At 41.3% G+C, this 23576-nt stretch overlaps 1 protein-coding gene across 1 annotated transcript; it reads right to left on the reverse strand.

Annotated features, from left to right (window-relative positions):
* Nucleotides 1-656: 656 nt before the first annotated feature.
* On the reverse strand, nt 657-17873 carry LOC104467269 (the record flags this gene model as incomplete). The annotated part of the gene is made up of 7 exons (XM_010080995.1): nt 17742-17873; nt 15355-15445; nt 9164-9237; nt 4874-4978; nt 2198-2246; nt 1528-1583; nt 657-780 (listed from the first exon to the last, which is right to left on the reverse strand). Coding segments are annotated over exons 1-7 (631 nt in total), but the record flags the coding sequence as incomplete, so codon positions are not given.
* Nucleotides 17874-23576: the final 5703 nt, after the last annotated feature.

Here is a 23576-nt window from a genome sequence, read left to right on the forward strand (position 1 = left end):
TTATATATATATATTTATATATTTATATTTATCTGAACTCCCTTTCTCTCCTCCATCTCCAAACTCAGTTTTTTCAATAACACTTCCAAATTTGCTCCTTGCCATTTCAGTCCAGGTAAAATCCATTGTCCGTCAACTTTTGTAAGAACTTTTCTGTCTGCACCAAATGCAACAGGTAGTGTCACAGCCAAAGGTGTATTTGGATATTTTTTGAAAGAGAATAGCAGAAACAACGGGAGGCCACAATACTCAGAAAAAAGAGAACACATTTCTATTAGTATGATGAGAAAGGCATGGGAAAGCTAAAACAACACAGTATTTGCCAAAGCAAGAAGGTAGGGACAGGGAAAAGAAAGAAGTTAGCCAGTGCATCATAAAAAATAAATTTCAATTATACATTATTTCAAAATATCTATACTATCCGTAACAAGACATATTTTGACATTTCATATAACAATACTATACCATGCCATATGTTAAATTCAGGAGCTCTCAAAGCTGAAACAGTCAATAAATGTTTCTGTATGCAGTGAAGCGATAAAGAAAGTACACGATTAAAGTGGTACAATTTGTGTATCATTTCATTGTTCATGTAACTCAAATTACTTTGTGAACACGAAGAATCAATACACCACTAGGAAGCTAGAAGCACGCACACTTCATAGCCAGAAAAGCCCCCGCAGAATACCTACTTGTAACAGCTACATGACGGTTAGCTTTCCCCTCGTCAATGACATCCAAAACTTCTTCAGGACTAGATACAAATCTTTCTGTACAACCCTAGAAACATACAAGTTGAAACCAGAAAACTTTAGGAAGTGTGCTAGTACTCCATATGCCATCAAGAAGAATATTTAGCACTGATGAACCATCAACATCCAACGTGATCACTAGCGAGGCAGTGGACCAAAACATGCCTCTGCACAGCTTTCAGGAGTTGTCCATCGCATAATTTAAGACATAATGTTCGTTCACAAGATGAGAGACTTGGTCAAATTGTTCTCTGCCTTAATGCAATATCACTGAAGGAAGGATTTTATCAGTTTTTTTTTTGCCCTTCCCAGGATAAGAATAAACAGAACAATACTACATTATTAAGGCTCGCATGTTCATAACAAGTATATTACTTGGCAAGGGCCCAGGAAGTCATAAATTCCTAATCCAACAAATCTGTTCTAAAATACTGTGAGATTACAGCATCTATTCAACAACATATTAAAGAACAAAATTTTTCAAGGTGTTTTCTTTCATATCTGACATGAAATGGGAATATGAATACTTAAAATTTAACACCATACCATCAAAATGTAAATGTTTCAAGTCAGGAAAATAAAGCGAACATGAATCAAGCCCATTAATATTTCAGGAAACCGTTTCTAAATTCAGGGACCCATACTACTTGAACATTCAAGCCTCTGTACGTGAGTTGAATCATCACAGCAAACACACTGGGATACAAATGGAAATGTGTCAATAAATGCATATGTGAGAAAGAATGAAAAAATAAGTGTCAAATCTGCCTTGTACCTTAACATATGGGACTCTGTTTTTATCTTCATGTACAGCGAGGTTTGTCTTTGACACTAGAAAAAAAGACGGTGATCATTAGGAATATTCCACAGGTAATAATGTGTCAGCTCCAGGCATGACAGACAAATACTGTGAATGTATTAAATTTGTAAATGAGGACTGTAGTCACTTCACACTCCTTATTACCTACCAGTATTTCTGTCACATAAAACTTTTTTCTTGTTCTATCAATCTTGTACCTGCTTCTTTGAAGTTAACTTTACAGCACAAGAGCTTTTGTTTATTGCTAGGATTAAGAAAATAAACACAGACCAAACTGGATCTTGCCAAAGCAGCAAGAATTTCAAAAGAGACAGAAGAACCCACTGGAATTCAAAAAAGCCCAAATATGTGTTCCTGCTTTTGTGTTACCATCAGCAGCCACTTCACCTTGAAGTCAGTAAAATTCTCTGTACTCACAGATTTATAATCAAGCTATGTAGCACCACAGAGGTAGGTGCACAAGAATCAGAGCTCAGACGACTTAAACTGCAAAATTCTTTCACAAACCCAATCATACAGCTTAAATATCAATCCCTCTCAAAGAAACTGTTTCCCCTTAAGCCTTGATTCAAAGCACTATACCAAGCCAAAAAACACTAAGTCACAGAAGAAATACAGAACTTACCATCAAGTAGGTCCCTTATTTTGTCCAAATATATCTCAAAGTAGGAAACCTAATTAAGCAATCATAAACATTACAGATTTAAACTTTGGTGATTCAAAAATCTCTGTACCTAAATTTCCATATCTATCAAAATAAAAAGCACCAATCTCAAAATAAAATCTACCTCCCACATACTTTGAATCACATCTTTCACATGAAAGTATTTGTATTTTGAAGGATTTACATGTCATTGATCTTTCTCCATTTATCAATGATTCACCAGGAAAGTATACAAAAAAAAAAAAAAAACTTCAGACAAATCTTATCTTCATCTTTTTTTTTAAATAGGCAAAATTGACAAAAATATTGAACAGACTCAAATCGATTCAGCCACTGTCATATCAGTACAGCTGCATCATGAGAAGGGTCAGGTTTGACAGCTGTAAGAGGTACATTGATATTCCCCAGCACAAAGCAGACAGCACCCACAGTGGTTTAACACACAAGTTAGATAAGCCTTAGCAATATATATAAAATTAAACTTTTAAAGGAAGCATATGTAAAAGTTCTGTCTTGAATCAAGTCCCAAAGAAGAAAATGAAAATGAGCTTTTCTGTAACAAAGAGAGAGACAATTGTCCTCAAAAAAAAAAAAAAAAAATTAAGGAGAGGGAGAATGAACGAATTACTCTCTTAATAAAAAGGTATTAGACTCACAGAAGCAAACAGAAGTGTGTTAGGGGGATGATGCATAACCTTACCCTAAATAAGCTTTATCCAGTTAAAAAAAAATAAGTTATATCTATTTTTTTTATACTGATGAGCTGATCTTCCTATGTGACACCTGCTATTAAATACAGATGTGTTTTGCTTTTGTGCATTCACTTCACCTGTGTCCCATTTTAAGCCATCCTCGGGACCAGCTCATTTCAACAGTCCGGTTCACCCAGACTTGACTCACGTGCTTTATATTATCCTGTTAACACTCTGCTAAGGACCCACACACACAGGAGATAGCAAGTTCCCCTCCCTGTTCTAAACGGGTCTCGATTAAAGAGGGAGAGAGAAAAAAAATGATATTAATTTTCAATGTTGGCTCAATTGTTAAGAGTGTGACAGTTTGGTTAAATTCTTGCTCCCAATGACAGAACACGCATTTCTCTCAACAACAGCTCCTTGTACAATCACTCACTCATTCATTGCTATTTAGGCAGCTTTTCTGGTAAGATATTCATAAATGTCAGCTATGACAGGAAAGCACTGAAACCATTCAGTGCTGGCAGAACATGATTTAGAAAGTGATAATCTCCTGCCGGGACAGGAATTTACTGTGTCTTGTAGGAGGGGATCCCCATCCATTGGCATCCAAGTGCTATTGTGTAAAACAGCAATAGCCACAGGAGACCTTTACAGATGGTGAAAAGAAATCAGTGTCACCCCTGTGGAAGACATTTCTATGAAAATTCAGAGGTGTCTCTTCCTAAGGAGCTCAATATTTTACAATTAAAATATTATCTTTATATTCATTAAACTATTTAGATGGTTTGTCCTTTGTATGTCTGCTGGTTTTGTCTGTACTCTGTGAGCACACTCACAAACAGGCACTGCTATAAGATGTACTCTGATAGATTACTGGGGGAAAAAAAAATATATATATCCCCCAAAATGCTTCAAGGGCTTTAATACAAGCAGCATTATATTATAAGGAGTCACTCATCTCCAACTTTTAGGCACAAGCAGGACAGAGGAGGAGAGCTCCCTTCTCAGAGAGCATCCCCTGGTCATAGCAGGAGAAGGGATGGTGTTTGCACACCCCGTCTGTGCGCAGCGATTTAACTTGAGTGGAGCCATCTCAGTATATTTTGTGTGTCTGGGGGGGATCACACAGGAGTACCCCTTTTTCCTGCAATCCATTGGTTAATTTTACTGCTGTCCATTTAGAAGAAAGCTGTACCCTGACCTTAACTCTGCCAGATGGACCGATGCCTCCGCATGCCCGAGAGCTCCCCACGAGACTGGATGAACAGTAGGAATTAAAGGTCACTCAAATAATTTGAGATCACATGTTTGGTATCACAATAAGGACAGGGAAAACATATCAGCTGTTCAAATCAAGTCTTAGTCCACCATCTTGAGGAATCCATATGTACGATTTTGAGAGCAAAAATTAGTTCTAAACATCCTTCTGCCACCTTTCCTCCATTTCAAACCCATGTGTTAGGGAGGACTGTTTATGACATTGAGATAGGAATGACAGGTCGGAATTCTTTTAAATATCACACAGATCAATAGCATTTACAGTCACAACTAGCGGGGCTGGGGAACCACAACTAGTGGTCTTTGGAGAAGCTACAGTGAAATAAGGGTGTTCTTTCTTACCAAGTTGCCAAGTCTGCAGTGAGAGACAAGGCAAGCAATGGACTAGCAAACTCAAGCTGAAAACACTCAAAAAAATTTCCCTCAAAGGCGAGTAACTGTATGGGATTATTTCCTGTAAGTATTGGATTGGATTTTTTCTAGTAAATATCAGATTGGGTTATTTCTAGTAAATATCCTTAGTAACCTAATGTTTTTTTGAGTTGTAAAAGGGAGAAAGGAAAAATTCCGCAGCACAGCGTTATAGCATGAATGCAGATTCCCCTTCCAGCTCAGCTTTCTTCCAACCTCCCCATTGCGTAACACGTCATCCCGCATTTACCTTTATATGAAACTCCAGGTTTTCATCCATGGAATAGATGTGATCAAAGATGTCATGTGCAATTCTTGGGATGATTCCCATGAGCTGAGGGTCATGCAGCTTCCCCTGCGGACACAAAAGCCAGCCGTAAGCTGGAAAGCCTTGCTCAGGAACAGGAGGGGAGAAAGCCTTGTCCAAACACACCCTCCTCCCGTGGGCCCCTATGAACCTGTCTGCTGCTCTGGGGGGGGATTTGCTTGATATAAGTGCACATAAAAGGTGGCAGAACGACTCGACATATTAGCACTCTTCACCCAACAGAGCACCCATTTGTTTTGTCAGCTCCTGCCATTCGCCAAGTGCTGACATTATTTACACTGTCACTCTCCGACTGAAGATAGCGGAATAAACACAAACAAACGTACAAATTGCAGCCCGGTTCTCCCAGTTAAATCGGATCTTTGGAAACATGTCAGAAACAAGAAGTATGAGAGCATTTTGTTTCTCTTTCTCCACTATGCTAGAAAGCTAAAGGGAAATCTGGGTTGCGGGGATTTGGGGATTAGAGTAATATATTCTGATTGGAGCTCGCTGGGCCCGCTGCCAGAGGACCCTGCCTTACAAACACTACTGTTCTCCATGTTAATCTGCACAACTACCTTCCTCTGTTCTTTCAAGATCTGAATATTAAACAAAAACAACAGTTTCCCTGGCTGCACGGCTCCTTTGAGTTGCATTGCTCTTTTTGAAAAAGCCAGACACGTACAGGAAAGCTAACACCACTTGAAAACTGAAGAGAAATACAAACTCAAAATAAAAACCTTTTCTGCCTACAGCGTACACTGTACGGTTATTTCCAAATGTTTTATGAAACTGCTTACATATGCAATAACAAGTCAGTAGTCATAAGACTCCATCAGAACACAGTGTCTAGAAACTAATAATCTTTTGAATAGATCTTTTTCCATATATTACTGCCCATATCAGCACCACAAAGCATCCTAATCCAAATACTGGAACTTATTTTTTTTTTAAATGTAGTGGGTAATAATACATTTCCAAATAATGTGAAATCAGATTTGATCCGTAATTGCTAATGATGATTAACCACCATTTTTTTGTTTTTAGCAAAATAGGAAGAAAATAACACATGCACACATGTATTTCTCAGTATTACGCATGTTTGTGAGTGACTAGTGGGTCACAGTGACCTGTTTTCCAAGTTTCTCAGCCTTTTTCGGTGTACTCAAATATAGTCTCTCTAGACATCGCTTTCTTTATGCTAAAGCTGGTGAAATGACAGTCAACTTCCAAGCATCAGCCTAGGATGAAGGAAATTGAACATGAAGAACTGACACAGTCTCTCCCTCAATCTCAAAGCCCATATTTAAAGCAGTTACTAGGTTTCTGCCCTTGAATTACAAATCTTGGGGAAAAAAAGGTGGGGGGGAGGAATACAGATAAATGAGTTACACTGCTGACTGCACTCCCCAGCAGCACTCAGCTCTATCTAAACCATGAATATATTACACCATACACAGTATATTGTTCAATAGTACACAAATAGTTTTCCTTCTGCAGCAGAAGCAGTTAAATGCTATACCATATCCAATACCCTATTAAGCTTCTCAAAAACCAAAATATCCTTTTCATATGATACAACATTGTACATCAGAACATGAGAATGAAAAAGAGGGTGAGTAAATAAACTTGTATGCACCAACACATGCTCCAGCCAAACCCCAGCACTTCGTTTTACCTTGGTTCCATCGCACAGTGCTGGTACTAAGCAGAGACCACAAGACAGTTTTCACACTGTCCATCCCGTCTCCCTGAAGAAATCCTGGAGAAGCTCACTGAAACCAACCTTTTCTGTAGTAGCTTTGAGTGAGCTGGGTTGTTAGCTCAGCAAAAGGACAGTTTGAATTCAAAGTTTTGTTGCAGAGACTTCTGCCTGCACAGAGGTGCACCAGCTTTGGGATCACCTTTCCTTTGAATAACTGCTTGGGCTCTGGGTAAGCAACAACTTAAGAAAATATTTACGTAAATACTCTCGTAAACCTCAACATACCCTGTAATAATTATACTTGCCTTTACATAGCTTTCTCTAGCTCAGAAGAGAAATTAATCTGGAAAACACGATTAAGTGTGCACGTAACTCAATCACTGCATCTACAACTTCTTGGGCTTTCTCACTATTTAAGTCAGTAGAAACTTCAGCGAAGCAAGATCACACTCACTGCTTTGCAAAGAAACAGTTAAGATCTTTAAAAGGCTGTAACACTGGCACTCTGTGATGCATTGAAAAAATATGTATAATTTTTACTTTGTTATCAATGGATTGTCACTAAAGAGATTATTTCAGCAAGTCTCACTATAATGAATGGAGACCACAAACTGGAAGGGAAGAGAAAGGTAAAGGTAGGCTACTGGAAAGCTGGGATCAAAAAAAAACCCAAAAAACCCCACTCTCATGGATTTAGCTGTAACCTCATCAAGAGTTTGGAGAAATGTACTGCTGCTGCCATGCTGACACTGCAGTTAAACTCCCCCAAAGCACCCGGACAGCGAGTTCTCTGCTCATTAAAGCCTCTCATTTTAATAAGAACACTAATTTTCACATTTAAACATAGCAGGCAGGCAGCAGCCAGTGAAGTGTAACATTTGAGACAGCGCTGGTTCTTTTCAGGGTGTTGATACAATAACTACAGCCTACAGGGACCTAGGATTGAAAACTCTACTGTAAGGTCAAAGTCCATCAATATAATCTCATGGGCAAAAACATGTAACTTTAAAGAAGGTATCTATCTATCCTGCTGTACAGGCTGGCAAATGTTTTATCTCGCACAGGAGAAAGGGCTGTGTATGTCAGAAAGCCTATCCTGGCTATACTACACTACCGTGTCCTCTCTAAGCTTAACACTAACACTATGAAGCATTTCACAGAAAATCCTCCGTAACAGCTTTACCAAGAGGATTTCCTATTTCTTCAAATTCAGACTATTTTTTTCTTCCACAACATACTTTAGCAACTTTACAAGAGGATGTTAGGTTAAAAGGGGGATTAAAACTGAATATAGACTTGATTCCACTTTAAAATGACAGCTTTTTCTTTATTAAAGAAGTAGACCAGCCACTTCTCTACAGTCATTTTCTTTATCGCAGCTTGTAATTCTGAATATAAATTGGCTTTAAGAGATCTTTCCCCATGCCATGTGGAAGCACCAGCTCAAGCCCTGCAGACATTTTGATTTAATTACATTCAGAGCTGGTGGATTACTCAGCCGTTGTGCCATCTGTGAGGGCTGAGCTAGTGATTTCCCCCATCCTCACAAGGACAGACTTAATTAGACGTGAGGCATCAGTTATTGCATCCTCCAGGAAAGGAACAACTGTGGCAATCGAACAGCAATTTCACCAGGGCCTGTTGGCTCGAGAGAATGTTGCTTTCCTTCTCCTTTAACCTTCAGGGTAGGCAGGTCACCTGTGTTAATCGTGTAGCAAAACCATCTGATGCTGTTGAGCAAATGAAAGCTCATTTTTTCCTCTCATTTAGCAAAACTTTGCTGTAGACCCTCTGTTTAAAGTTTACAGTTGAACTGAAAGGCTCCAAGACATGTACACCTGGCTTGTACAGTGCTGTGATGGAACAATCCTATGCGAGGATTAAATGCTGGAACGAGCCTCCTGTTTTAGAAGAGACCAAAATATCTAAATGTCTTCTAACTGAACAGTTAAAAAAAACCCACAGGAAAAAAACTACACTGTCACACTGCGCACAGCAGAAATATGAATAGACTTAGGACTTCAGCCACTGGAATCTGGTATAATTCGATATTCTTCTGCTCCAAAGAAACAATTCTTACATTCATCCATCTGTGCTGCAGCATGTGAGAGTGGTATTCCCAGAAGGGGAGAGCAAATGAGAAAACCAATAAGCAAGGCATGAATTTTCATAATCCTGCATGCAAGGGGACTCTGCAGACCCTTATTACTGTTTTCATTTGTGGATTAACTCATCTCACTCATATCCTTTAAAACAGACACATACCTAAACCGTTATGACAAATGCGGAGAAGCTATACTGGTATTTTTCTAGTTAGTTTAGCTAGATATCTGTAGACATCTCTTGAAAACAACTCTACATAGAAAGAAATACTCCAGCTTAAAAGGCAGTAGAAGCTAAACATATCCAGATCTCTTTTGATATGTCTGTTCACAGCTGAGTGCTCCAGAGAGCTGGTTTGTTCAGGTAATTGGTACATACAATTCTACTGCTGCTACCAAGCTGATCTGATTCTGCCACTGTACCTCCATAGTATGCGTTTTTCCTGATGATGTCTGTCCATAAGCAAAGATTGTGCCATTGTAGCCTTCAAGAACATCTGCAAGAAGAAGAAAAGCAATTAAAACTTGATGCCTTAAAGCTGGATTATCAGCATTTCATAAGTCTTCCGCAGTGTCGAAGCTTGATTAGAAAATAGTTTGCACAATAAATAATAGAAAAAATACGTCATAATTAGCTATCTTTAGGCAAAAAAAAATAATCATAAGAATCTAAATTAGGGAATTACAGAATGCTTGACATGTCTCTCACTTTCCTGAGGAAAAAAAATATCTCTGGACACTAGATATTATCCAATAGAGCTGTATAACATGGGAAAGAGAAAACTTAATTGCCTGCATTTTAAACCACCACACATCACAGAGAAAATTAAACAAACCCATACTGTATAATTCTACTACTATAATACCCTCAGCAGTTCATGGCCTCGATAACTTCCAAGCTTGCCTGCAAAGCAGGAGAGCAAAGCAAGAAGCAAGTCAGATGAACAGGAATTTGCTTTATTGAAAATATACTTCTCTCAAGGCAGAAGGATTAATTTTGTATTGCATTAAGATATAAAAATATCTGGTTTTAACTTTGCAGTGGTCAATGTCTATAGCAGTGGTCAGAAATCCAGGAGGGCTGCAAACCAGCTGGTTTTTACTCACAGTCCCACATCCATTCATTGCCGCTGAAAGGATTACTGGGTTGGACCTGCTCCAGGCAAGTGAATTCAAAGTCTTAAGTAGGGCTACCTCTTTATGCAGCTTTCAAAAAAGAGTAATAATTATAGTTGCTACTAAAGAATGAAGGAAACCTTCCACCTTGAACCAGTGGTGATAACCCTGTGCTGCTCCCATCAGCCCCCTCTGAAAGCCCCTGCCGAGGGCAGCGAGAAGGATGCTGGCCAGGGTGCTCTGCTTAGGGACACGCACCTTCCCCTCGTCACCGTGCCCCATGCCTCTGGCCAGGGGTCAGCAGCATCGTACTCGGTACCAGAGCTCTGCCACAGCCCTCCAGAGCAGAGACATCAGACAGATAGTGCAGCAAAGCCAGGGGGAAACAAGAGCAGAAAATATTTCCCACCCTCTATATCTGTACTAATAGAGGATACCAAGGACAAAAAAGTTCTATGTGTGTGTATATTTATAGTAAATATAGAAACAAGACTATATTACATATTATTACATATAATGTCATATATACTACATTTCCATAAACACAGACACATACAATCCCCTTATTTCTAGCTCCACAGGTATGTATGTAGATGGTCCAGACAGGAAGGATAAGTAAACAAGATATCCTAGAAAAATATAAAAAGAATGAAAAAGTAGCAAGCATGAAAAAAAATCAGAGAAAAACCACAGAAAGGTGATTTCAAAGACAAGAAATGGATAAAAAGAAAGGAAAGGGAAAAAAAACTCTTTCAAAGACAACTGCTGTATAGACCCACATTTCCTGCACAGCCGTACTCAGTAAGGATGAAATTGGAATGAAGCCATTTAAAAACACTTATTCTAATTAAACACAGAGTGTAACTGTTCATGTTGTGGCAGAACTATTTTGGAGAGCTGAAGAGGCCAGACATGCCAGAGGTTGTGTAGACCTCCATGGAGTATTGCTGGGTAAATTTTTCAAATCTTGAAATCTAGGAGAGTGACGAAGTGAGAGGCTATAACTACTGTCATTCTGCTATTAACGTTTTATATGAATGCTGCATCCTCATCTGTTTATAAAAATAGACATTGCTTAATCTCACTTTAAGGAAACAAAGTTTAAAATAAGTAATTATAAACAATAATTGCATAGATAAAAAACCACATGTCCATCCATAGGTGCAGAGCTATCCTGAGTTCATGCCTTCAACCCATCACTTCACCAACAGCCTTCTAAAGAGGGCCAAATTTCATGGGTTTGGTATTCCAAAACAGTCACCCACCAGTTCTTTTCTGAAAGGAACACCTCACTGATTTTCAGTTCAAAACAGAATGAACTTGAGTGGAAGGGAAGGACTACAACAACGGTGGCCTGAAGGCAGGACAGAACAGCTGGCGAGCCTCGCTGCCGGCCCTCCGGCTGCACCATGTTCAAAGCCCACGCACTTGAACTTTCATGGGTGCAATTTTAATGGCATGTTTTTCCAATAGTGTGTAGAAGTCTCCACCTTTGTTAGCCAGCAAGGAAAGAAAATATTTGTGTTTGGACTTTTTTATTCTAAACTAAAATCTATCTGGAAGTTGGAAAAGAACGAAGGTTCATTTTCCTCTTTAGAAGAAAACCAGCACACAGGGAAGATGAGCTGAAGTGTCTGGAAGGTGCACACAAACAGAGTTTCAAAGGTGTTTAGGCATCAAAAAATATAAATAATTGTCCTGGGAGGGTGGTTCAGAAATCCTTGAGCAAACATACACAATTCCTGTTTGTTTCCAAAATACCACCTGGCATCCAAATGCCTTTAAATTCCCAGGACAGTTAAACAGAATCCGGGAGTTCACTGCTACCATTTCCTCTTTTTGGCAAACTTGGTTAACTTAAATAAAAATAAACAGTTCTAATTAAAAAAAAAAAAAAAAGGCCTATTATCTCCAGGTGAATGCAAGGTACAATGTCAACTCTATACTTCTACACAGCCTAGGGGGAAAATAACCTCATTAATCAACTGTTATATAAGAAAATTGGTCCAAATTTGCATAAATGTATACTAAGATACCTCACTGCTTGAGGAAGCGTAATTTACCTTCCCAATTAGCAAAAAGTACCTTCTTCTATTAAAAAAAAAGTCCTTTGCATCACCCGCAATTAAAAAGGTTGGTGGTCTCGGTAGAAGGAGAGGTTATTTTTGTTGGAAAGCCTTCCACCTTAAGACAGCTAATATACCATCTGTCACCTGAATAGAGAGACAAGACAGTCCCCCACAGAAACAGCCTGCACAAAACTGAGGAGCAAGGAAAAAAACCCACAGATGTACAAAGTGACCGGACAAAGATCAGCTGGGATTTTCACATAACTCATAACAAACAAAACCAGCCCAAGTGCTTTTCTTAATTCCTGGTCCAACTCTCTCTACAGTGCTTTTCAGTTTGATTTACCCTCCCCACAAAAGCCAGCTACTCAACTCTGCCACTCAGCTGCTGCCAGATGGTGACTTTCCTGACGAGGACGGATAGTAGCAACGGTGTAAAACCACTGCCCTTGGGTCGGGGCTACAACACAGCCTCGCTTGGGTTAGGGACCCCAAAAGTCTTTCCAGCAGCACGAGAGCATCCAGCAGAGCTCTGCAACAAGTGACCAAGGGCAGCTCTGGACTGGAGACCTTTCAAATTGACCACGGAGAAGTCCTAATGGCAAGAAGAAAGACCAAATGGCTTTCTGGAAGTCCTTTCAGCTTCATTTCTATGACTCTACACTTATCTTTTCTAGCTCTGTGGCTCGCCATCTGAGGCTGGTATTTGTAACCAGAATAGAAAGTCAATAAACTACCCATTGAGAGCAATCCTACCACCCGAAAAACCATGGAAGCCATTTTCTCCTCCTCACAGGACACACAGATGTGCAGATGTCCACGTGTGCACTAACATGCTCCCAGCTGCACTGCTCAGCAATAGCTTGGGTCATTAAATATCCTCCCCTCAATTTAATTGTAGGAAAGACACAAAATGTGGACATAGACATCCATCTGTGGAGTCTGAAAAGATAACGCTGTTTTCTGGCAATAGTAAGCAATGGGAAACAAAGCAGAAGTGGTGGCAATCATACACCATTGCAGCCTTTCAAATGGAGTGATATTTCTTAGTTGGGTTAAAAAACCGCAAACACAAGTTCCCAAACTGTGGCCGTATGCACCAGCGATGATTCCCCACACAATTCTACCATTAGGACCTCTGCCCTTGGGAGTACTTTGAAAAAAACATCCCAGCGCCCAGCCTGAAAAAGATCCCTGTAACACACAAGATTGCTTCTCCTCCTCTAACAGCCTCTGTGTTTATCACGTTTCTCACGTACGAAATGTGAAAAACTTTGACTCAGTCATTGAGCTGTTTACTTAAACCTAATCCCATTTCTTCTTCAGTGAAAAAAACCTCATTTAGATCATTCTCATTGTCAGCATCGTTATTATAAACATTGTTTTAGAGACTGTGAGGCCAGCTGGCATTTTCTGTAATAACATTAATCACAATGAAGCCATCAGCCGTTTCATGGGAGTATAATGAAATCTGATAACAAATGGTAACCTTGAAAAGCTATCTGAAAAAGTCTCAAAGATTTAAATAGTGCTCCAGCCCAGTCTGTTTCACATTCTTCACTTTATTAGGCTTTAAACTGGAAATTAAAAGTATGGAAATGTAAGCCCAGAGCTCAAGAACATCGCTCCAGTCACGCTGTGCTTGGTCTCCTTCCCTCCCCGGCCCTCTCCTTTCTCACACTCCTCTCCCCCTTCTCCCTTTCTCTCCTTCCCCATCTCTCTCCTCAGTTTCTGTCATCTCTTTTTTCCCTGTTTTCTCTTCCACTTTTCCTTTCTTCTACACCCTCTCCCCCGCATCAAACTTGCCTTTCAAGGTACCTAGAAGGTCCAGGTTAACACACATGCAGAAGTAGGTTTGAACTCTATTTTCAAATAGGACTTCCGAAGGAATTGCCCTTCATATTTGGTTAATGAAGAAGACTTTAGTCACCGATTTAGGTCTTCCAAATTGCTCTCAAACAGGATTTTATTTTTCTCATTTTCAGAGGAAACCAACTTACACAGGGGATATAAATACCCTCCGCAAGTCTACAAACAGCGATGTGCTGCTTCTGCTAGCACACACTGTACGCTGAAACAGTTCCCCAAACTTCCAAAAGTTGAGTGGTGTGTTAACAACCTGAACTAATGATTTCTAAGCTCTACAACTTCAGTCCCACCAGTTTTTATTAAAGGCTTAACTGTTTGAAGTCAGAATTGCCGTAATTAGGCTCCCCTCTGAGAAGAGGCAACTGAAGTCTTATGACTCATTTCCTCTCTCCAACATCAAATAACTTAGCTTCTGCTCCTCACCCCCAATCACCTAGACTGCACACATGTTGGTTTGCTCCAGGCCAGCTGATCGAGCCAGCCGATTTCCTCCAGAACAGAATCCACGGCTTGGAGCAGGGCTGCTCACCCCAGGAACCTCTCCCCACCGGCAGACACACAAGCTCTCAGCAGATACAGCTCCACGCTGACACGCCAGCGAGTCCTTCAACACCGCTCCTGCACCTCTGAGCAACCTCAAATCTCTCATGCCACATAAATCCCACAGTGTTCAACCTGCAGCCTTGCGTTGCTCTAAGAGCACAACTCTCACGCCATTCCCACTGTCTACATAATTTGATTTACAAACAAAACCCACGCCATTCCCACTGTCTACATAATTTGATTTACAAACAAAACCTGAGGACCAAATCTTCTGGGACACAGGGACACCACACGAGGCCAGGGAACAACTAGAGCAGGTTCTACTCGTAAACCCGAGACGCTGTAGCAGGTGTAAGACCATCACGGATGGACAATCCACCATCAGAACCCAGCAGGAGGTGTGAGGGTGATTTGGGAGGTGAGGGAAGTACGACAGGCAATTAAAATGCACACAAAAGTTTGATTCTCAAGTTAAAATCTTGACATTTCAACAGTTTATGAAAGTTTTGTTTTAATCAAATAGCGTGCTATCCAGTAGGCACTTGTGTTCTCCTTTCAATTTTAAATGCAAGCTATCTGCATGCAAAGCAGCTACAAAACCAGTCCCCACTATGTTTCCCTTCAATGGTCCATCCTTCCATCCAAAGACAACAGCTATTCCACGCTCATCCCGCACTGAACAGTCTCACAGCGCATGAAGAACACGCTTTTTGTTGCTTCTCGTAAACCACAAAAAGCAAGTATTTGTGTGGAATAAGAGTCACACACAAGGACAAAGTAAGGAACAACTGCTGCAATTCCCTCAGCTCTTTTTTTTTTTTTTTTTTTATTGTTTGTTTTGGTTTTTGGTTTGATTCTTTTACAGGTCCTTAAAAAACGAAACATTTGGAATTGCTAATTACAAAACTCCCATGCAGACATCTAAACATTTATTATCCTGTCTTCAAATAGCTTAAGGAGACTGGGAGACATCTTTTTCCCTCCCCCCAAGCAGGAATAAACAAAGACAACACCTACCTTTGACAATCTGCTTGGCACAGGCATTATAAACTTGTTCCTGGGTTGTATTAGGAGGTAACACTCTATCAAAGACATACGGCTTCCCTTGCTGCAAACAAAAGAGAAACTCCGTAAGATAAAGTACATTTAAAAGAATTTATAGACCCAATTTAACTGGCATCCTGAAATGCAGCTTTTACTACAAAGGAAGCCACTCAGTGCAATGGAGACGACAATATTTTGTTGACTAAACAGATGTGACATCTCGCGTGCTCCAAAACCATCTTTTCTATAGCTGACGAAGAAAAGGCAGCATATGTTTTCTGTGTGTTCACATTTGGGTCAGCAGCTACAGTTGCAGGAAACAAGAAGCTGAAATATCAGAAATTGAAAGTTGATTTATTTTCTCCCTCTCCCAGGGGTTTAAGGGCGAATAGCCATATAAATATTTGCAAAAGAATTGTTTTTCATTATTGTAAACCAGTGAAAGCTGCAGTGTGAGTAACAGCAACCAGACCCACAAGAAGTTTGCAGGTGCTGAGAGCTGCCTTCTGAGGCTGGGGTGGCCCAGCACGGTCCCAGCACACCACCTGTTCCTCCAGCAGAAACACCCTGGTTTCATCCTACGCTAAACATGCAAACGTGTGTCAGTAAAACCATAGGTTTGACCCAAAACAGGCAGCCCAGTCAGACTGTTATGTTGGACTAAGCTTGTATTTTATTTGGAAATTGTCACGATTTTTATCCTTAGCACCAACAAATAACAAGACGCCATGTGGGAAGAGCTCCAAAGTGAGGTTTTGAAGGGGATTCAGGGCTGTTTCCAGGTTGTGAACCCCCACCCTCTCACAACAAACACCAAGCTGCCCTAATCCCCAGGTGACACCACAGCTGACATTTATTTACTTATATATGATGTAGCACAACCCGCACATACACTTCCAGAAAATGTTGATTCCTCTTTGTCGTGAGTATAATTGGTTACAAGAGAAACACATATTAGCAATCCTAAAACCAGGTTTGCATGACACTTAAAAAGCAAATCCACTCTTAAGACAGCGGTTCATCTTCTTACAACTCAAAAACAAGCAAGACATTTGCATTTAAAATATGATTCTTTTATTTAAAGTTACACTAAGCGGACGTGTAACATCTTTCTCATCTTCCATCAAAGCCTGTAATATTTCCCTTCGAAGATGTGACACCTGCTCTGAGAACAGCGTAACGAGGGCTTCAAAGCGAACTGCGAGGTGGCTGGATACCCGACGTAGGAGTTCTCTTGTTCTGTGGAGTCGACGTGCCATTGCTGCCATTGGCAGCCAGCTGTTCAAACGCTGTGCTCAATTAGCCATTTCTGTCACACTTTGATTTTACTTCAAACACATCATAAGCTTACACTCGCCAGCTCCTTAAACTCAGGCGCTTAAAAGTCACAGGGGAAAACAAGACAGAGAGGCGTTTGCCTATAAATGTGTATTCTTCATGTTTCATCCCAGAATTTCGGATTTCAAAGATAAGGCATCAATTTGTAAGTCATTTAGTAAATAATTCATGGTCTTGTGCTGGCATGGGGTGAACACTGGGCCACCCAAGCACCCCACTTGGTGAGACACAAGCGCAAAGAGGAGACTCAGACCGACATCACCAAAGCAGCCCCAGATCCCAGAGTGGTGGGACTGCTGGGAACACCCAGCTAGCACCTACCCCAAATCTGTCTCTCCACAGCTTTCCACGGACAATGCACGTTGTGTGGCTCTCAGCTCTCAACAACTATAATGTCAGAGCGCCCCAAAAAACAATCCCATCGTAACTGTGCTGCACGCAGCTCAAAGAGGCACTGGCTGCAACTGCTACTGACCTGCCAAACTGAAACGCTATAAAAGTAAAGAAGCAATTCACAAACGTGCTACATAGGTTGAATTCACTCCTCGGGATTTTTGCTCTGGGAATCTAAAAGACTGGAACACCCATCACTGACATCTGAAGAAAATAAAGGAGCGTGAAGGATCACAAAGCATCTGTCACCAGCCGCACAAAATGAGAGCGCTCCATTATCCAAGCAGCACTGTGGGGTTTTAGGGAGGTTTTTTGTGCTTCATCTCCGCATTGATTCTGGACAAAGACAGCCCAAGGTTCACGCTCCTTTCCGCAAAGGAGAGAGTGATGAGCTGGCACAGACCCTCTGTCTATCCTCAGTTCAAGAGTTTATACTTTTGCTCTACCACTGCTTCTGCTCTGCCCCAAATCCCCCCAGTCCTGCCCAGCCCTCTTCTCCCCACCCATACCACCAGCTGCACTCCCTGCTCCTTAGACTCCTCATCCTCTTCCCACTTTCTTTGTTCAGTTCCTGCTTGGGTCTCTGATGTTAGAGAAATGTTGGGCGCCTCCTGTGTCACCCCACTCACCTTGTTGAGCTTCCTGACCCTTCTGTCCCACCAGCTCTCCTTGGAGTGCTCCTCGCCACCACCTCCACCCAGCTGAGGCTCCTGGGGACAGGCTGGCACCATCACCACCTCTTCGACTGGACTGTCCCTCATCCCTTCCACATCCCAGCCAGGCACCCCACAGACCCACTCTGGACGTGTCCCGTGGGAGCTCACCCTCAGCTGACGGGGGCTGGAGGAGACCCCAACACCCCAGAGAGGAAGAACACGCCCAGCCTGAAGGAAAGTTGTGGCAATTCAGCTGCCAAGATACTGTTAAGATAGAAGATTTTTCTCTTGAGAAAATTATAAGTGTTTGGGTTTTCTTTTTTCTTTTGGTTTTGCTTTGGGGGGGTGTTATTGTTATAAGCTCTTAATTTTTTGTAGGCTTTCCTCAAAGGTAACAAAGGCCATCTCCATCCTACAAAGGCAACATGCTGGCAGATCCAAAGGTCTTGCTCCAAAACAGAGAGGGATGGTGAGCAAGCACGAACATCACATCACATCTTCTCTAGCAGTACTTTTCCCCCTATTATCATCTTCAGAAATAACACCACTGCTTTATTTTTTTCTCAAATGTAACTCAGCTTGAATTAAATACCAAAATCAGGAAGATTTCAGCCTTATTAGGGCTTATCCAAGAAAGTAAGAAGCAGCTAGAAATAAAGTGTTATTTTCTGAGTTGACGCTCACAGTTTTATCTGTGTGCCTCCTCCATACATTATTTTTCAAACTTTCTCATTATATGCAGTGTATTATCTCTCATACATAAATCACATCTTCCTTCCTATGCCATTACTTCCTACCGTCCCCCTGACAATCTGTTCCATTAACTTACGCCACTGCTGCATAATGGCTAGGATAAGTGCTCCAATCCACCCACACAATTCCTGCAGAAGTTGTATTGACAGCAAGATAGATTTTTGTTCTGGCCCTTCGACAGCACAAAGAATGCTATTCGTATGCATTGCCAATTATTATTTCACTAGCTTTACGTGTAGAGCTCCCTACCGAGTTTACAGGCTTGGCATTTCAAAAAAAAAATCTGAGTATTTCACAAGCACAAAAAGGATCTTAACCATAAATGCATGTGCCACCAAAAGCATAATTCTACAAGCAACAGCACAGAGCAGTCCTATCACTAGAAGCTAATACAGACTCAATTAAAAATAACCAAATATATTTCCTGTTTAAAAAAGAAATCCCAACTCTCCACATAGACAGGAAATAAGAAGTGCTCATTGCTTAGAGCTGCATGCTAAGAATCAGGAGCCTTAATGCAATTTCATTAGTAATTCCCTATGATCTTCAGACAGATGTTCAGGATCGACTCCACCAGCGTATCTGCAGGTTCTGATGCTAAGCAATACCACACCTGGCTTCCAGGCATCTGAGCTTGGAGGCAGAATCCACCGTCCAAGGCCCATCCCCAAAGTGCCTTATAAAAACCATGGGCAGGGTGAGATGGCTTAGAACAGAATTTCCAACAGCTCAGATGCAGAATTGCTAAAGCAGAAAGGATGAAAAGAACATACAAAATGCTGGGTTTCTTTGGTTTTTGGGGGCTGCAAGGAAACATTTGAGTCTGATGAGGAATTGTAGCCTGAAATCACTGCCTAGAATTAGAGATACCATCCAGATTTCTCCCAGGACAGATGCGAGTTTCTTCTGCTTGAACAGAAAACAGCTGTGAGCAAGTTACATGACGACTGGCAGTTGTGAAAATGCCGAGTGCAGTTCTGACCCCAAACATCCAAGCTCTGCTGATGGCAGAGGTAAAGCTCATTCGTACTTCCCTGCAAAATACCATGCCAGTACATCCTTGAGGGGAACATCGTTTTGAACGAGACACAAGAAGAGGTCACACATTAATTTTTAAAAGACAGAATAACATCCATCAGTCCATCCAAGGCTCATCTCCACGCATCCCGAGGAGCGCAGAAGCACAAAGGCAGGTGGGGGACAAACGGCAGGCTCTAGAAGGAGGCACATGGACAGGGCTGTCCCTGGAGAGCATCTGCCCCACGGTCCAGATGTGAAAGCCACCAAGATGGCTCTCAGGATCACCTTTCAGACTGCTTAGGGGTGCAGCACACAGAGGGGATGCAGGGGAAGAATATCAGGATTGCACAAGAGCTAGGGGATGATTAGGGGAGGAAACAAAGGCAAGGAAAGGGAGAGATGCAGGTGGTTTGGGGAGGAACAAACGGGATGAAGGGACAGAAGCACCCATCATGTCAGCAGGCTGCTGGTCCCTGTACTTGCCCAGTCATGCCCCACACCTGGCCAGCACAGTCCTCTCTTCTTACTAAATTCCTCTCTAACTCTCTCTGGCTGTGGGAGTTCATTCTGTGTGCGTGCATGTGTACGGGGGTCTAAACACCAGCAACTGAAGTGGGACCACAGGTCACAAGGTCCATGTGTCTGTGCTGCCAGCTGCATCGCTGGGCAAAAAGCTCTGGAAAGGAGCTCAGCCTCACCTCTGCCAGATTTGGCTTTTCCTAACAGCCGATAGTTAGGGCACTCAGCTGAAAGGGGCAGAGAGATCATGTACACAGGGTCCTTTCTCATTCCTCTTAGTCCTCTGTCCCCTCAGAAGGCAGGAATGTTCTTTTCTCCACAACCTGGTCAAATAGAAGCATCCCCTTTACCCCTGTAAAAGGGGTGCATCAGTCGTGCAATCATCAGCCGATAGCTTGGGAAAACTTTTGGTCCCTGCAGAAAATCAATGGTGCCAAATCACACGGCTCAGTTTATCAGATGAATCATTTGGCAAACCGTGACTCTGCTGAAACTCTGTCATTATTATTCTGGCTCTCTATTCAAGTCAAAGAGTTGTATTGATACAGCGGGAATGAATGATCTATGGGTTTAATGTACCATACCAGATGCCACTGCCAGTACATACACGGATGAGTATACAGGTACTAGAATCACGTGATGTGTAGGAGCTTAATTAATGGGAAATTATTTCCCAGCTAGTTTTCACTACCATAAGTGCTCTTGTAGGAGAGGTTTTATAAATAAAAGATGTATAATTGCAGGTCTGGAAGACAGAATTTTTCAAAGAGCAGAAAGCAAACTATTACCAGCAGCAATTCAATTTTTCAGTCGCAGCACATCCCTCACGCAGCACTGAGTTTCTCCCTGAGAAGGTGGCATAAAACCCATTTTTTCCCCTCTAGCCTATAGGAATGAAAGTCTTTACTCCCTTTGAAAATGTAGAGGCCACATTGACTGAACGCTGCATCAAACTTGCTCCATTTGCAAGTGGGGTAAACAGCTGGCCCTGCGCATTTCCCCTGGAATTAGACAGAACTTAGACAGAAGGACTTCTTTTCCTCACAAGTTATAGAGATGCTGCCGCTACAAGGTTGTTTCTGTTTTGCTGATAAAGCACAAGAAATAAACAGGATCTCATTCTCCTGAAGCCATCTATCTCTAGTGAGGATTGAAAACATGAGGATTAAAGACAGAAGGAGAAAATAAATGCATGTTAGCAAAACAGTTAAATTTAGTTATTATGTTTTCCCTTTATTCAGTTGTACAGACTAAGGAAACGACACTGCCATCCTATCCTTTTTCTCTGTCAGCTTGTCCTTTAAAAACACTGGGGCGGTAGCAACTCATCCAGTGGACGAGAATTCAGAACACTTGGGATAAAAAAAATAAAAAAATAAAAGGAAATTTACTCAGAATAACCTGAATACAGTACATAGTCAAATCAAGTTCTCCAAAAGAAATTCTTGAATCTTGGTAATACTCCTAAAACTCAGGTGGAAAATAAATTAAAACAAGCAGTCATGTATGAACAGGCACTGCAGAGCAATTTGAGTCGAACACAACATTATTTTTGCATAGCGGGCTTAATTATTGATCTACCTTATGAATATTTCTGTGGAGCTGACAGAATTTGGCTCATGGCCAGAGATCCACTTTTAGCTTTCACTCTAGGCAGAAAGAAGACTTAACTCCTTGCAACAAATGCTGTTTTCAGAAAGCATTATTTTATTTTGGTATAGATCTGCAATTTAGAAAACCAAACCTTAGAAATTATTTTAAACCTTTTCTTCTACCTAGATACATGACCTGGAAAATACATGCTTTAAGAAACCTTAAATGAATTTTAAATATAAAGATCTCCCAATACAAAGCCAACTATTACATAAAACCCTTGAGCAGCCTTTTTTTATACCTTTGACACTGATACTCAGAGTCACAGCTCTCCATTATTATTGACTTGTACTGGTGCAAGCTAGTCACCCGTGTCCAGAGGATGAGATGGACCCGATGCATCCAGCCACCACGGACCCCACAAAAGCTCTAACTCTTCGTTGGCACTTCTCAGCCTGTCAGATGGGATGTTGCCATCATAACGCAAGTTACAAAAATAAAAAAGCCGTGCAAACTCTCCCAGCCCCCAGATGACAAACTGCAGGCTGGCAGACTTCCTCCCAGGTGTGAGGAGTCTGTGTGAGGGGCTGGAGAAGCAGTATCCCAGTGCACCCGAGGCTCAGGAGCTCTGGCACTGCTGGAGGCTGCAGCCTGGCTGGGAGCACCCACCAGCACCTTGGAAAATGGGACCTCTTCTTACTTGAGGGCAACCGACTCACTCCTCCTCTTCTGGGACTCCCAAATGCTGCATGGCTCGGGAACAGGATGGGGAGGTGGGAAGGCCCTGGGACACCGCCTCCTCCAGCTCCTCACCATCCTCACCACTTCGTGAGAAAAAGGATTTTGGTGCTGTATACAGCACTAGCTTAAGATGTGCATGGTTGCCCCGTTCCTGGGCCTTTCAGCCCACATTAAGAAAGTAAAATAACTTCTTCACGCTTGCGTTTCCTTCGCAAAATTGTTTCTTCCATCTTCTTTCACAAAACTAAGTTTTAAGTAGGTGTGTGACTGCAAGTTCAGCAGACCTCTCCACTTCATCATAGGTATAAAACCAGCAGAGCGAGGAATTAGACACAGGCTACTGTAACAGTAAAACATCGTCCCCACCCCATCCCTCTGGCTTTCAGGTAGCTTGCCCCACTGTGTTATGTGTAACAGGTAACAACTGGTTTGATTTAATGTGCCCTATCTAATTTAATAACCTTTTCAGGCCTATTTGAAGCTACCTTCACAACCTACTCATTTTAATTAAGCTTGTCTGTGCTTTGGTGAAGTAAATTAACTTTTAAATGCTGTCACTCACATTTCAGATAAAGATCCTCTTGACAGAGGTTGTTAAGTAAACAGAAATCTTGCAAGGGTATTTACTATATAATATTCCAAGCCACAACTGGCACACAGGGTGTTTGTCTAACCTGCTTTTGATAGTTTCCACCTTCAACAGACATCTTCCAAACCCTTCTAGAAAAAAAAGCATTCCAAGAGCTCTGAAGGTAAGCCCGACTCAAAATTATTGGAAATTTCTCTAGATTTACCAGGTTCCAGCATTTCAGCTAACCTACTCTACTCCCTTACATCAATAGGATAAGATAATTTGATAATTTCTTTTGTATATAAAGCCATGCAAACTAACAGCTTAAAAAGAAAAGACAGAAAAATATTAATTGTAGAAGAAAAGAGAAAGGTACAGTGATTCTAGAAGACCAAGACCCCTCTAACTAAAGGTCCTGTGATTTTAGTAGCCATTGAGAATGAAGAGAGAACTATGTATTAACTGTCTATTTGTAAAAATCCAATACAAGATACCTACTTCAAAAATGTTTTTAAACTACCAGCTTTTGTTATTTAAACATAATTATTTTATTTGAACAAAAAATAAAAATCTCATAGCCAGAAAATAATGTAGTAAACCCTGTCCTCAGG

This window comes from Pterocles gutturalis, unplaced genomic scaffold (assembly GCF_000699245.1).
Source record: "Pterocles gutturalis isolate BGI_N339 unplaced genomic scaffold, ASM69924v1 scaffold17736, whole genome shotgun sequence".
Classification (NCBI taxonomy): Eukaryota; Metazoa; Chordata; class Aves; order Pterocliformes; family Pteroclidae; genus Pterocles; species Pterocles gutturalis.